At 34.8% G+C, this 15456-nt stretch overlaps 1 protein-coding gene across 1 annotated transcript; it reads left to right on the forward strand.

The window, feature by feature from the left end:
• Positions 1–6505: 6505 nt before the first annotated feature.
• il22ra2 (interleukin 22 receptor, alpha 2) lies at positions 6506–14140 on the forward strand. The gene is given in 6 exon segments (NM_001045279.1): positions 6506–6587; positions 6968–7100; positions 7189–7367; positions 10001–10173; positions 12407–12578; positions 12931–14140. Coding segments are annotated over 5 exon segments (717 nt in total). The 3' UTR covers positions 12557–12578; positions 12931–14140.
• Positions 14141–15456: the final 1316 nt, after the last annotated feature.

The following is a 15456-nucleotide window of genomic DNA, read 5'->3' on the forward strand; positions in this document are numbered from 1 at the left end:
ATTTACAAAAGTATTATCATACAAAGACAAACATTTTGTATGAGTTGATGTTTTAAATAAATGAAGTGGTTTCTTCAGGCAGCTAATACATGCTAGCATTAAAATAATCCATGCTAGCAGTGGCAGGCATTAAAACATGCTAGCCATCTGTAACAATGTTAGAAACATGTTTATTAGCTTTAGTAGCTTATAAGCTTTAGTTTATTTCAATGAAATGGTCTTCGATTAATTGTTAGCAACATGTCAAACATGCATAAGTTTTTGTAATTAAACCAAGGTAACTACAAATTAGCCATGAAATTGCGACACTACCCATAGTGCACTGTAGCCTAAACGCTGTAAAAATGTTTGTATTTTAATGGTAATCTATATGCCACAAAACCATAGTTACTAAACAAATATTGTAATAAAACTATGGTTGGTTTTCTTAATAGAAACTTGCAAACATCTCTTTCTGGATAGCGTTTATACATGCTAAAAGCATCATGCTAGCAATGTGATAAAACTTGAGAATACTGTATGCTCATTTTTTCTTTCTATTTTTCATTTTACCTTAGTTTAAATTGATACTGGAGTGTTTCAAACCCTGAAGCTAAATGGATTTTGGATTTGAATTTAGGCTACCTTCTACTTATGTGTTCTGATGGTTAGTTTAATCCGGCAGGTAGCTCTCTGCAACTCCCACTGAAGCTAAATAGGGCTGTGCTCAGTCAATACCTGGACGGGAGACCGCATGGGAAAGTTAAGTTGCTAGCGGAAGTGGTGTTAGTGAGGCCAGCCGGAGGCGATCAACCTGCTGTATGTGTGGGTTATAACCACTGATGTAAATAAATCAGTGGTCTTAATGTCCCAGTATATGGATGGGGACTCTATACTGCTCAGTAAGCGCTGTCTTTCGGATGAGACATTAAACCGAGGTCCTGACTCTCTGCAATTGTTAAAAATCTCAGAATGTCCTTCTAAACATTCCAACATCATAATTGGCTTCATTCACTCTAACTTCATCTTCTCTCCACCAATCAGCTGGTGTGCGGTCTGGTGCAATATGGCTGCCGTTGCGTCATGTAGGTGGATGCTGCACACTGGTGGTAGATGAGGAGATTCCCCACAAAAATATGAAAAGCGTTTTCAATGTCCAGAAAAGCACAATATAAATGTAAGGAATTATTATCAATTATTATTATTAATCATACAATAATTTCTTCAACCTTTTGAAAAACATGATTGTGCATTTTTTGTTTTTTAAATGTGAATTTGATTAAGCTGCATGTGTTATATATATATATATATATATATATATATATTACATTTAAATGTAACATTTGAAATATACTAACTTGCATCTTTATCACTGCAAATGTGTCAGGCCCGTAGCCAACCTGATGAAAGGGGTGTTTTTTTTTTTTTTTTCTCAAAAAGTGGATCTTTTTGCAGTTATATGCCTCATTTATTAAGTATTCCATTTTAATGGCATTTTAAGCACTATTATTAGCTGGATTAGCTTGTCAGATGGTCATCATAACAACACTTTTCATGTACAAAAATATTTCCTAAAGATTTAGATCTAAATTTTTCATACATTTTTGAAAATACTTAATTTTAACATACAAATTTATTAGATTCTATATCATTAGAAAAAAAAAATAGTAATCTGGTAATTTGTTTATTAAAAACTGTAGCCTATTGTCATTTATTTGGCAAAACTGGTCAGCACATTCCACAATCCTCGGTCAGAATTTGACCATTTGAATAATTAACAACTAATTATAATTAATAAAAAAATAAAATAAAATAATGATAATAATAATAGTAATGTAGAGCCCCACAATTTCTCTAGCCTCTTTTGTAAAAAAAACTGTAGCGAAAGATGACTTCACTTATACAGACTGTATATTTTCTTGCACAGCTGGATGTTAAACTATTATTTTTCATTAGCCAAGACTGATTAGCTGAAATCCCACTGAATTGACAGCATACAGAGGATGCCGCCCTGTCTTAAAGCCTTTTTTCGATGGATTATTTTTTTATGGTATAGCAGTCAAAATAAGACAAATTTGCACATGTAAGGAAAATTCTGGACCTTTGTCAGTTAGGGGAGGGTCTTTTAAACCCCCTAACCCCCCCTTGGCTACCGTGTGTCATATTACAAAATATGTAAATATTCAAGCTTTAGTGTTAATGATATTAGAGTACATTTTTGTTACCCATGCATGCTTGAGAGAATACCAGGGAGTACAATTTGCCCATATTTTAAAGACAATAGATGTATGCAGAAATACCCCTCTTAACAAAACAATAACATTGTTTAAAATCAAAGCAAAATATTACATGCATTTGACCTACTTTTAAAAAGCCACTTTCCCTGCTTTTGGATAAGCAGAAGTTGAGAGTGGTATATATGGAATTACATACCATTTTGTATCATTTTCCATTTTCAAATTGCTCAAGTTCCTGTTAAAGATGTTAGAAACGTATGTTCTTACTACAGAGGAAATAAAACCCTCGGTGACAAAGTGGAAAAGGTATAAAACGTGGCATTTAGCATGCAATACGTGACACTGCTCATTATAAAGAACATGTAAATGCCCTTTTAACAATTCAAAAGTGAAGTAAAAGTATGTAAAAGACAAAGACTGGGGAACAAAGCAAAAGGTCAGAGTCTTAGTAGGGTCATAAGAGGAGTTAGATACATTTCAAACCACATATGAAAGAGGAAACATGGTTACAGCCGTTTGAAAACGCATACAGGCATTAGTTGATCTTGTCTTGGTATCGCAACTTATTAAAATTTATAATGCATGTACAGCATTTATTGTGCATGTATTTCCCTTTCCGCATTAGTAAAGTCATCGTGAATTTTCTTTTTAATGAAGAACAAACATGCATATCAAGCATAAGATAAAGCCACTTTTTTATCACTTCTGTGGTCAGTGGCTGTATAATAATTAAGGATTCCCTGAAAATGGCATCAGTGTGACGCCCATTCAAAGAGGAACTATTGCAAATAAAATGGAAAAGGAATATTTCAAATGTTTAAATGTTTAGGCTTCTAATACTTAGACGGTCTGAAATGGGTAAAAGCATTCTAAACAAATAACAAAAACGTAACAGTCCGATCTCACAGGGGAAAGTAACTATTTATCATCAGAAAATTTGTACAAATTCATAATTCAAATTCATTTCATTTATAGCAATGAAAACATATATGATTTTCAAAAGGAGCCATTTCCCAGAACCCCACCATCATTGGGAGATGAGCAAATCTTACTAAAATGGACAAATAAGACTGCAAATAAGCCACTAAATCAAAAATACTAAATCAAAATTTAATTTATTATTTTCCACAAAATTCTACAAATAATACCCCATAACAACAATGTGACAGTAAATAGTTTGATACATTTGCAAATTTACCCATTTCAGATATTCACAGCATTTAAATCAACAGGGCATTTAAATTAAGTTTATGTGCACCTGTTTGCACTGATCATCCTTGTAAAGTTACTACAGACTTACTGGAGTCCATTCATTCATTCATTCATTTTCTTTTCGGCTTAGTCCCTTTATTAATCAGGGGTGGAATGAACCACCAACGTATGCAGCAAATGTACACAGCAGATGCCCTTCCAGTCGCAACCCAACACCAGGAAACACCTATACACTCTTACATTCACACTCATACACTACAGCCAAGTTAGCTCATTCAATTCACCTATAGAGCATGTTTTTGGACTGTGGGGGAAACTAAAGCACCCGGAGGAAACCCACGCGAATGCAGGGAGAACATGCAAACTCCACACAGGAATGCCAACTAACCCAGCCAGGGCTCAAACCAGTGACCTTCTTGCTGTCAGGCGATCATGCTACCCACTGTGCTGCCCTTTACTGGAGTCCATCTGTGTTAAGTTCAGTTGAATGGGCATGACTGTAAAGGCACACAACTGTCTAAATTCAATCCCACTGTGCAGTTAGAGCACAAACCAAGCCAAGAACTCTAAAATATTGTCTGTAGACCTATGAGAGAGGTTTGTATTGAGGAACACATCTGGGGAAGGGCACAGACACATTTCAACAGCATTGAAGGCTCCAGAATGGCCTCCATCATCCGTAAATAATAAAAAGTTTGAAATGACCAGGATACTTCTAGAGCAGGCCTCCTGGCCAAATTGAGCAACTGGGGAAAAAGAGCCCTGGTGCTTATAGTCACTCTGAAAGAGCTTCAGCGTTTCTTTGTGGAGAAAGAAAAACCTTGCAGAAGAACAATCATTGACCAATCAGGCTTGTATGGCAGAGTGAAACCACTTCTCAGTAAAAGGCATGTGACAGCCCGTCTGGTGTTTACCAAAAGGCACCTGAAGTACACTCATTGAACTCTTAGTTTGGAGGAAACTAGGCACCACACATTACCTGAACAATACCATCCCTAAAGTGAAGCATGGTGTTGCAGAATCAGCTGTAGGAATGTTTTTAAAAAGCAGGAACTGGGAGACTAGTCAGTATTGAGGAAAAGATAAATGTACAGAGACATCTTTGATGAAAACCTGCAACAGTTCATCTTTCAACAGGACACCAACCCTAAACACACAGCCAAAATTACAAAGGAGTGTTTACGAGACTGTTACAACCCTGGTCTAGGGTCTGTAAATGTCCCAAAAGTGGCCCAGCCAGAGCCCAGACTTGAGTCTGATTGAACAGAGAAATCTGAGAATGGATGTGCACTGATGCTCGACGTGAGAAATATCTAACAGAGCAATAAAGAAAAGGTTCCAACAACATCTGTCACGTGACTTTTTATACATATAACCAGGGCTTGACATTAACATCCACCAACCCATTAACCAATGCGGGTAGATTTTAGCTTTGGCGGGTTAGACAGTCACTCCTACTAGCCATTTTGGCTGCTTAAAAATAATTTTTAAATTGTGCTTTTCTTAAAAGCAGGATTTAACTATAAAGATGACCCTATATGCGTGCAAACTTGATATTAGATTCGAGAAACAGCCCGACTAACAAAAATAATTGTGTTCGCGTGAGCAAATGACTCTCTGTGGTCGTTAAAAATACCAGGATGTCCTTCGAAAAAGAGTAGGGGTTTACCCTCGGCATCCTGGCCAAATTTGCCCCCTGGCCTTTGTCCATCATGGCCTCCTAACCCTCCGCATATCATAATTGGCTCCATCACTCTTTCTCCTTTCCACCAACCAGCTGGTGTGTGGTGTGCGGTCTGGGGCAATATGGGTGCTTTCGAGAGTAATCCAGGTGGATGTTGCACACTGGTGTTGGATGAGGAGATTCCCCCCCCCCCTTGTGTAAATAGTTAGAGTGCCCAGAAAAGCGCAATATAAATGTAAGGAATTGTTATTATTATTATTATTAAAAGAAAGCAGGTGAATGTTGAATGAGAGGATGATAACTCACGCTAATAGCTAATGTAATGCGCGCAACTGTTGTGCCGCTCCTGTTTCCTTGCATGAAGCAACCGTGGAAGGCAACTTGGATCGGTTCTCTTTCAAACAAACTAGACAAAAAGTTATGCTACTTCACCCACAGTCTTGCTGCTTTCAAGTGCTCCAAATTTGTCTTTTTGTAAGAAGCATCGGTTTTGCTTTGAACAGATTATTAATTGGCCTTAACCGTGTGCATGAGATCATCCTTTCATTATCACACACAGTTTGTTTTTCACCTACTTTCCTTTGCTTAGAATTATTTTTGTTAATATGGTTTCATTTTCTTTCTTTTTTTTTACAATATTGCTTTAATATGAGATTAACTCTCCATTTATGTGTAGTTAACTGGTCATCTGAGAGATCTTAAGCCAGGACAGATTACTGTGCATATTTTTGAAACATGACAATAATTATTATTATTTTTTAAGTCAATTGTTTTTCTTTGTTTTGACACATTTAAAATTTGTGGCCAATAAATAATTATTGTTTGATGTGGTCAGAGATTAATTTGGTAAATCCTTAATTTTGAGTTCTGAAAAGTGATGTGTAATAAAAATTAATAGCAATAAAACACTATGAAACCATAACCCATTTGCTCATACATGACACACAAAAAGTGAAATGAATGAGGAGGCATAGCTGGATTTTTCCATTATTTGATCATTTAAAGCATAGATCTCAAACTGGACACCTGGAGAGCCGCAGCTCTGCACAGATTTGCTCCAACTCTAATCAAACACAGCTGATCTAAATAATCAAGGTGTTCTAGATTAATAGAGACTATTAAGCAGGTGTGAGATGGAGCTGGTTAAGGCTAAACTATGCAGAGCTGCGACCCTCCAGGAATTGAGTTTGAGATCATTGATTTAAAGCAACATTTGATTTAGTATTCAAGCACTTTTAAATACAAAACACATCTGATTATTTTTTTTAGTCCAGTAAAATACAAATGACAAAGTACGTACAATTATGGTCTACTACGTACAAAAGAGGAAATTCCATGACGTGCCAAAAGCAGAAGTGGCATGGTTTAAAGGTGTCAGAGCCGAACCACAATAATGCCTTTTAACATGCTCACCTTGACCGGTCATCAATGCCTGGACATCGTTTTTGCGATTTCCCTTCTGTGTTGGGCAGAATGTAAGTTTACCAGCTTGTCACTTGCACTGAATTTTGATTTTGAAAGATGGTAATAGATGCAAAACTTTTAAATTTGAATCGATGCAATACAATACAATTTTATACAATTTAAAACAAATTTTACGCTTATTTAGCTTCAAATCAAGCTTTTTTGCTTATAGCCTGCATGCTTTTAAAATGTTTACAAACCATAATGCTTTTTAAAGTATAATTTATATTAGAAAATGCTCTTTAAATATTGTTCACTGAGGAGAAATGCTCTGAAAGATTCTTTGGAAAAACTTCAATGGCACTGCTGCAAAAACCCTTATTTAGAAGAGCTTAAACAACAAACCATCTGCTGTATTTCAATGAAAAGCTGCATTTCTTCTCTCTTCCAGGTAGCCCCACTCAGCAGGAAGAAATGGCTCCAACCGAAGTACAGTTTCAATCTTTGGACTTCCGAAATGTCTTACATTGGAAACATCAGCACAAAGCTTCCAAAAACTTGAAATATTTTGTTCAGCATAAAATGTAAGCCTGCGTCTCTCAACCCTACGCGATGAGAAATGACTTGATGAATTCTCAAAATGTTCATGCATATCCCTCACCTTCATTTTAGACATGGAGACAAAGAGTGGAGCAATTCCAAACATTGTCAGGGCATCCGGACGCTACAGTGTGACCTGACGCAGGAGACATCGGACCCCAGAGAATGGTACTACGCCAGGGTCCGCTCGCTCTCCCCTGAGGGCTTCTCTTCATGGGCCATCAGCCACAGGTTCTACCCTCAGTGGGAAAGTGAGTTCCTTTAGAAACGCTTATAATTGTGTAACACTTGTTAGTTCATTTGCACAATGTAAATAAGTATAAAGCATAACAAATATTAGTCTTCACAATTACAATATGAAAATTTACTTTCAAAAGTGACATTGCTGAATGCCTGTTAACATTAAAAATGTGCAGGTTTTATTAATTAATATTCGATTACTAAATGTAGACACACTGCTGTTAGTTAATGCATCAACAAGCAGTGAGAGGTGTGCAATATTTATAGTATATAATACTGTATTTGTTGATTAAATAATTTCTTACATTCAACAAAAACAGATCGTTTGAGTTAAAGAGATGATTCAGCCAAAAATTAAACTTCTACTATAATTTACTTACTTTCCATAATCTTGTTTGAGTTTCTTTCCTCTAAAGAATGTTGCAAAAAAACAGATATTGACTTTTTGTTTTTGTTGTTTCGATTATGGATGTCAATGGCTGTTTTTTCCCAACATTCTTCAGATTATCTTGTTTTGTGTTCAACAAAAGAATGCACACTCTTCTCTCTACAGTATATGCACCTCACACTTTCTCAAACTCCATGTTACGTGGACGTAATAATAAAAACAATTGTTTACTTGAGAATGCACTACAAAGCATACACATTACTTGCTTTTACTTGCTTAAATAAACCTTTTGCACAATATCTTGCTTAGTATTACACACTTGTATAGTCTGTCGTACAGTAGGTTTTGTGCATAGTCAGCTAACTATAGTATATAGATAACTGGATTACCACTCCAGTAAGTTTAGGTAATAATAAATGGCTTTTGTGTCCAGTTTTGCCTTCATATTTATGTTTATGTTAATTTATGTAGCACTGTGGTTGTGCGAGACATTGCATTTCATTCCACTGTATGTCCACACATGTAGCATAATGACAATAACGCTTAACTTGAACTTTATCAAAGTTTAGAAATACTTCAGTGAGTAACTGATGAAACTTAGTCATTGCTAGTTGTATTACTTAAAAAAACAATTACAAAATCTATTTACTAATATATATATAATTACTGAAACATACTAAATATTTAAATATTTTTTTAAGTTTATAAGTTTAATACTTTGTTGTTGCAAATTATATGATCATCATTAGTTTTCTTAATAGCAGACGTATATAATATAACAACATAATATTAAAAGAAATGTATTGAATATCAGCAAAGATAAGATATAATAAGAAATTATAGATTAACTATCATGTATCAAACATGCATATATAAATATAGTTCCTTATGTATTTAATCATTTTTATTACATTTATATTTAGCTTCTCTAGGCAGCTTTTAATATAATATAATATAATATAATATAATATAATATAATATAATATAATATAATATAATATAATATAATATAATATAATATAATGGCTTAGTCCCTTTATTAATCTGGGGTCGCCATAGCGCTCCGGTTTACCCCACAGTCCAAAGACAGGTGAATTGGGTGCTGCTTTCATTCTACCGAATAACTTGTTTTGTCTTCACCGAAAGAAAGCAATCTTCTTTCTTTATGTACCAGACACTTTCTTAAACTCCATGTATAAGAACTTAAAATAAGAATAAAAACAATTGTTTACTTGGAACACACCACAATTTATATGCACTACTTGCTTTTTAACCTTAAATACCTCTTTTACACAATATCATGCTCAATATTGTGCAGTATTAGATATATTGCTTGTATATTCTATCTTAGGGTATGTGTATTTTCAACTAATTATCTAATTATATGAATAGTATTATGGATTGACACTCCAGTAAGTTAGCTATGTATAGGTATTAAAAATGGCTCTCACCTCCAGTTTTGCCTTCATATTTATGTTTATTTATGTAGCACTGTGGTTGTGTGAGACATGGCATTTCATTTCACTGTATGTTCACAAATGTAGCAGAATGACAATAATGCTCAACTTCTTAAAAGTTTGGAAATACTTCAGTGAGTAACTGATGAAGAAATGCTCATTTTTGGATGAAGTATCCCTTTAATGATTCAACGAATCATTCAATAAACAGATAGTTCACCCAAAAGGGAAAATTCTTTCATAATTTAATCACCCTTTACTTTTTTCTTCTGTTGAACACAAAAAAGATCATTTGAAACATGTTGGAAACCTGTAACCATTGACTTCCATCGTTTTTTTCCACTATGGCAGTCAGTGGGTACAGTTTTTCAGCTTTCTTCTAAATATATTTTTTTCTCATAAATGTTTGAAACCACTTGGGGGTGAGTATAGCACAAGTAAGATTTTATTTTTGCTATCCTTGCAAGAGTCTGACAACTCAAATCTATTTATTCACAACAGGCCTAAACTAGTCAATACGCCAATACAACAAAAACTAAGAACACTTTCTGTCAGTATTGCACAATCCTAAATATGTTCATGCCTTACACTAAATCTGTTTTACAATGCTGATTATAATCTGTTGCTAAAAGATTTGTTGACATAAACAAATTATCTTCTATAATGTACCATATTTGGATTTATTCTGGTGCCAGTCAAAGAGGAAGATTGCACAGTGCACTTTGTGATGGCATAACATTTAAACATGATTTTTTTTTCCTGTGGAACTTATCACCACATAACTTCCTCTGAATTACAGCCAACTTCAGCCCACCGCAGATAAAGGTTACTGTGGCAGGAGGACAGACCATTAAAGTTCAGATCAAACCTCCGAGAACTCCACTGAGAGGACACAACGGCAACAGGATACGAGTGACAAAACTGCACAAACTCACCTTCAGAATATTTCTGATGCACAATGACGTAGAAGAGGTAAGAAATAATACACAAGCACAAACAAAGATATATTATGAAAGGTTTTAATTCAGTAAACAAACACGTTTATAAATGACGCAGCCTATTTTTAGCAGTTGTTTTGCTCTCTACATTTGCATAAAGGCCAGAGTCGATGTAAGAAGAGTTTCTGGATTGCCGCTTGGCCAATCAGATTTAAGCGCCAAAACTAATGATTAAATATTACCTTTATAAAGATAGGGCGACGCGGTGTCTCAGTGGTTAGCACTGTCACCTAACAGCAAGAAGGATGCTACTTGGAGCTCCGGCTGGATCAGTTAGTGTTTCTGTGTGGAGTTTGCTTGTTCTCCCTGTGTTTGTGTGGGTTTCCTCTGGGTGCTCCGGTTTCCCCACACAGTCCAAAGAAATGCACTATAGGTGAACTAAATAAGTTAAACTGGCCATAGTGTGTCTGTGAATGCAAGTGTGTATGGGTGTTTACCAGTACTGGGTTGCAGCTGAAAGGGCATCTGCTGTGTAAAACATTTATAAGTTAGTGGTTTATTTTGCTGTGGTGACCCCCGATTAATAAAGAACTAAGCTGAAGGAGAATGAATGAATTTAAAAAGATACTATGCTGCTGTTAGTATTGACTTACCCTCAGGTTATTTAAAAACTCTTTCTTATGTGGAAGATATTAAATATTTTAAGTGTCTTTCTTTCAAAGTAAGTAAGTAAGTAAGTTTTGGTAAAGCCAAAATTAAGGAAAATGCCCCTCTTTTGAGCAGCACTGGTTCAATCAAGATACATTTTCACATTTAATTTTATTAAAGATTTAATGTAGTATCATGAGCCATAAAATTAACCAATCAGCGACAACATCAGGAACTTAGATTTGAAGTAATGTCCAAACCCTCTAAAAACTACAGATAGTAGTAATAACAATTTTATTGCATCTAAAAAACTTAACATGTATTTTGAGAGCTTATAAGGGGAACGATTCAGTTATGTAATTTGCTATAATATGTCTTTGCTGTTCTTTGGTAAAATCTGTGCACAGTATCATGGGTAATGTAGTTTTTCAGCACAAATTCCACTTTAAAGATGCGTTTTTTGATTGTTTTTAAATAAATTGTTCTTACACTATATATTTTCTGATTTTCATAGTATATCTATTAATCTTGGTACTTTCACTATAAACTGACATTGTGTTCAGCATAATTGAGTACACCCCATTTATGAGTATTAATGAGTATTTTTATTCATTTCTCAGTGAATATAGGCAATTTATTTTGGTGCATTTAAACAAAACAGATTTATTAAACGGATATATTTATTAAAATAATATTTTAGTCACCAAACATATTTAGAAATTGAAAGATAATACATTTAAATTCAAGAAAAAATATTGCAAAAACGTACAAAGTTTCAACTATTTTTTTATTTGTTTGCTTTTCTTGATTTTTCCCCTTTTAATTTTGTATTGAATATTTTTCCATAACTTATTTTATAAAATTACAACTTATTTTGTGAGTTAAGCTCCAGATTTGGCCTCAGTACCGACTAATCTAATGCATGTGTACAAATATATTATTGTAGAGCTTTCTATTAAAAATATGAATTTAAAAGATTTGTAAGGGGTTATTACTTATATATGCTGAGCACTAAATAAACCATTTTAAGAGGTTGATATTTTAAAAATGATGGGATGTGTTGACAAAAAATAAATAAATTGAGTGTGTTAACTAGCGACATTAAGAGTTAAGAAAATACTTTTTTGTTTTGTTCTTGGTGGGGCAGTTAAACGGTTGATAAATGCGGACAATAAAAAACAAAAGCATATAAACTTGGAGCTTACAACAGGTCTGTCACCAAAGTTATTTTTCTAGTTAAAAATTGATGTCCTTATTAAGAAAATGAATAGAAGTTTTTTGTTTTTACTTCTGCAAACCAACTGTTGTTCTGTATGGAAGTGCATGATCATCAAAATGCGTTAGCTGCCATCAGTATTCAAAATATCTATTTAAAACCATTCTATGCTTCACAGACACGACTCATACAGCTTTACCGTTCAAACTTAAAAAAGAGAGCAAATGATTGGGTTTTTCTAATAGTTCATTTGCTGCATTTTAAACTTTAACAACTTATCTGCATAGGAAGCTGTGCGGATAAAGAAGGTTGAAGATATTTTAGCTTAATTTAGTCAATGTTTTATAAATGACTCCAAACATCTGAACTTCTAAACTTCACTAAAACAATCTTTCCCAAACAGGAAGTTCATGAAACAGACAGTTGCTCCAAGGAACTTGTAATTGAGGGTCTCCGTCGGAAAACCACCTACTGCCTTCAGGCTCTGTCTGTTACTCCTCGCTCGGGCCGCATAAGCTCGCGGAGTCCCAGGACCTGCATCACCACTCACTGAGGGTTTATAGTGGCTCCCACAGGTAAGCGTTACGTAACACATGATATGGTTTCTTTAGTTAAGGGGAACACCTGAGATCAGTGATGGTGTCCATGACAAGTTTCCACCTTTGTGCTTTCTCCAAAGCTGCCTTCTGGGCATTGATGCTTGGTAGACAAAAAGTAGACAAAGTGAGCACAGACACGCTACTTGTCATTTGAGATGGAGATTGCACCCTTGAGACGCACTCAGATCAAGTTCCTACAGCCTTAGAATAAATTACGATTGTCTTCTTTGCTAAGAGTTTCACTCCTGAGAATTTTTTTCTTGACTTGTAGGTTTTAGAGGATTCCTGTTATTTCAATTCTAACACTTCTGTTTTATTTTTCCTACAGGGTAAGGTTGCCTCAGGACCTCTGTTTGACTGAAAATGACTCTACGCACACACACTACCTTAAAGAATGTCTGAAAATGTTCACTAACGTCATGTTTACTACAAACCTGGCCTTGCCTTTGGGTTACATTTAAAGCTGAAGTGTGTAATTTCTAGGCCATAAAAGGGAATGGCAAAAATAATGAGTGTTTACACACTGATTTCCTTTCAGTGGTTGGACAAACTCAGCTCACACCACTGGTTTGAGCCAATAGTAGTGTGCAAAGAGTCAAAGGAATTTCAAAAGAATGCTGTAGGAAATCAATGAATGACTTGTTTGTCTTATTTAGTATCAAATTAGGCTAATTAATGTAAAAATAAAAACACGTTTCAGGCTAATGACTGGTTAAAAACAGTATGAACTAATAGTCATTTAGAAACTGAACACCAGTCAGTAGTTAAACAATACAATGCACAATATTCACTCTTCAAAATACATAGAAACATACACTAGATATCGCAGACAGACTCTGAGCAATAGTGCCGCCACATTTGTACAGTGCTCCCAGGACAAATGTCATTCAAGCGCACTAGTCAACCGCAAAGCCAATGTGAAAATGCTGGACTGCCTACGAGTGTAGTAACAAGCAAACAAAGCATGAAGGCAGAACATTTCATAGGTAATATTTCTTTATTAAAGTTTTTGTATGTTACGAAACAAGTCACCTTATTGATGATAATACAGCCTCTTACTGCACTGACCATAAGGCAAAGTAGCACCAACTCACACTAAATACAAGGCTTATACTAGTTTTGGTGAATAGAATAAGCAAACAATGTAAATTAAATATGAAAACAAGATGCTGATGCCAGAAACTTGTAATATTTTTGGCTAATTGAACGAGTCGTTCATAACTGCACCTTGGTCTCACATTCATTTCAAAGGAGTGCTACCCTGTACTAAAATGGCGGCTCTATTGACGCATTCCTTCCAATAGGCAACAAAAGCGTAGGCGACATCTAATGTAAATATCTATGTTCAAAATACATATTTATTTTTTGCAGCGACCAAACGATCATTATTAAAGGAACAGTTTTTTCATAATGTTATGTTAAGAATGTGATCAATAACCAAAAACATTTGTAGAATACAAAGGTTTTTGGTTAACAGAACCATCACTGTCATTTAAGGACCTTTATTTTAAGAGTGTTAGCCTGCAACCTATAAAGAATAAAAGAAAAACAAAGAAAAACTGAAACTGATCTTTGTTCAATGTGAAAATTACGCACATACACACTGCCCAGTGAAATGTCGGCAATTTTCACAAAGGCCAGGCTTACTGCAAGGTTAGAGTGTAATGTATTTTCAGCATAAAAGGGAAAAGCAAAAATAATGACTGTTTGCACATGGGTTCAGTGGTTGGACAAACAGTGTCATCTGAAACTCACACCACTGGTTTGAGCCAATAGTATTGTAGATATTCTCAGGCGTCTCAACAAATGTTTTACTTTAAGTTATTTATTAGTGAGTTAGGCTATAGAAGAAAGTATTTTATCAAACACAATCATACACACTTCAGCTTTAAGGCTAATGACTTGAAAACAAATAAATGCACTTTGTTTAAGCCTGAAAACTGCACACCAGGAAGTAGTAGCTGAACATTATGATACACGATGTTGGAGCACAATGAAATGGCTACAGAAAATAAAAGTAAATATGCATGAATGTTGTATAAATGTTTTATTGGTCACTTGTGTACAGTAAAATAGTAGAATTTGATATAAATGAGATGTTTTCTGGGCTCAGCCCTTTTTTTTTTCTTTGAGCCCTCCTGGAGCAAATAACCAGTTCACATCTGAACAGAACAGCTTTAAACATTAAACTGGTCACATGGGTAAAACACTGGATTTAAAAAAAACGAAAACACAACGTACACTGTGCAGACACTAAAAAGCAAGACCTGTAAAACTATTTGCAGTGCATGTGTACCATACAGTATATGTAACAATCTTTCAAAACCATTTCACAATCCAAGACTTCAACTTTGGCGAAAACGTCAATCTTCTGTTGCTTAATTCCCAACTCCTTTCAACTCTGTGAAAAGATTTTCACATCTGGGAAATAAAAACTGCTTCGAAGGTTTAATCTCTACCAATCTCCGACAACAGGAGAAATGATTGTGCTTAGTCAAAAACACCAGATCAATTCCTCAAAAACAGGCAACATAGTATCGTTACTTCATTATGAATGTAATAATCATTGCAAGACATAAAAAAGAGGCACCACAATGTCTCTCGAGTCCTTTGTTCGTATTCATCCTAATATGCAGCTGTCTAAACTAATCATAACATTATTAATATACAGTGCATCTGGAAAGTATTCATAACACTTCACTTTTTCCACATTTTTTTATGTTACAGCCTCAGTCCAAAATGGATTAAATTAATTTATTTCCTCAGAATTATACACAATACCCCATAATGACAATGTGAAAAAAGATTTTTTTTTAATTGTTGCAAATTTATTAATCTGAAAAATCACACGTAC

The sequence above is a fragment of the Danio rerio genome, chromosome 13 (genome assembly GCF_049306965.1).
Source record: "Danio rerio strain Tuebingen ecotype United States chromosome 13, GRCz12tu, whole genome shotgun sequence".
NCBI classification, from domain to species: Eukaryota; Metazoa; Chordata; class Actinopteri; order Cypriniformes; family Danionidae; genus Danio; species Danio rerio.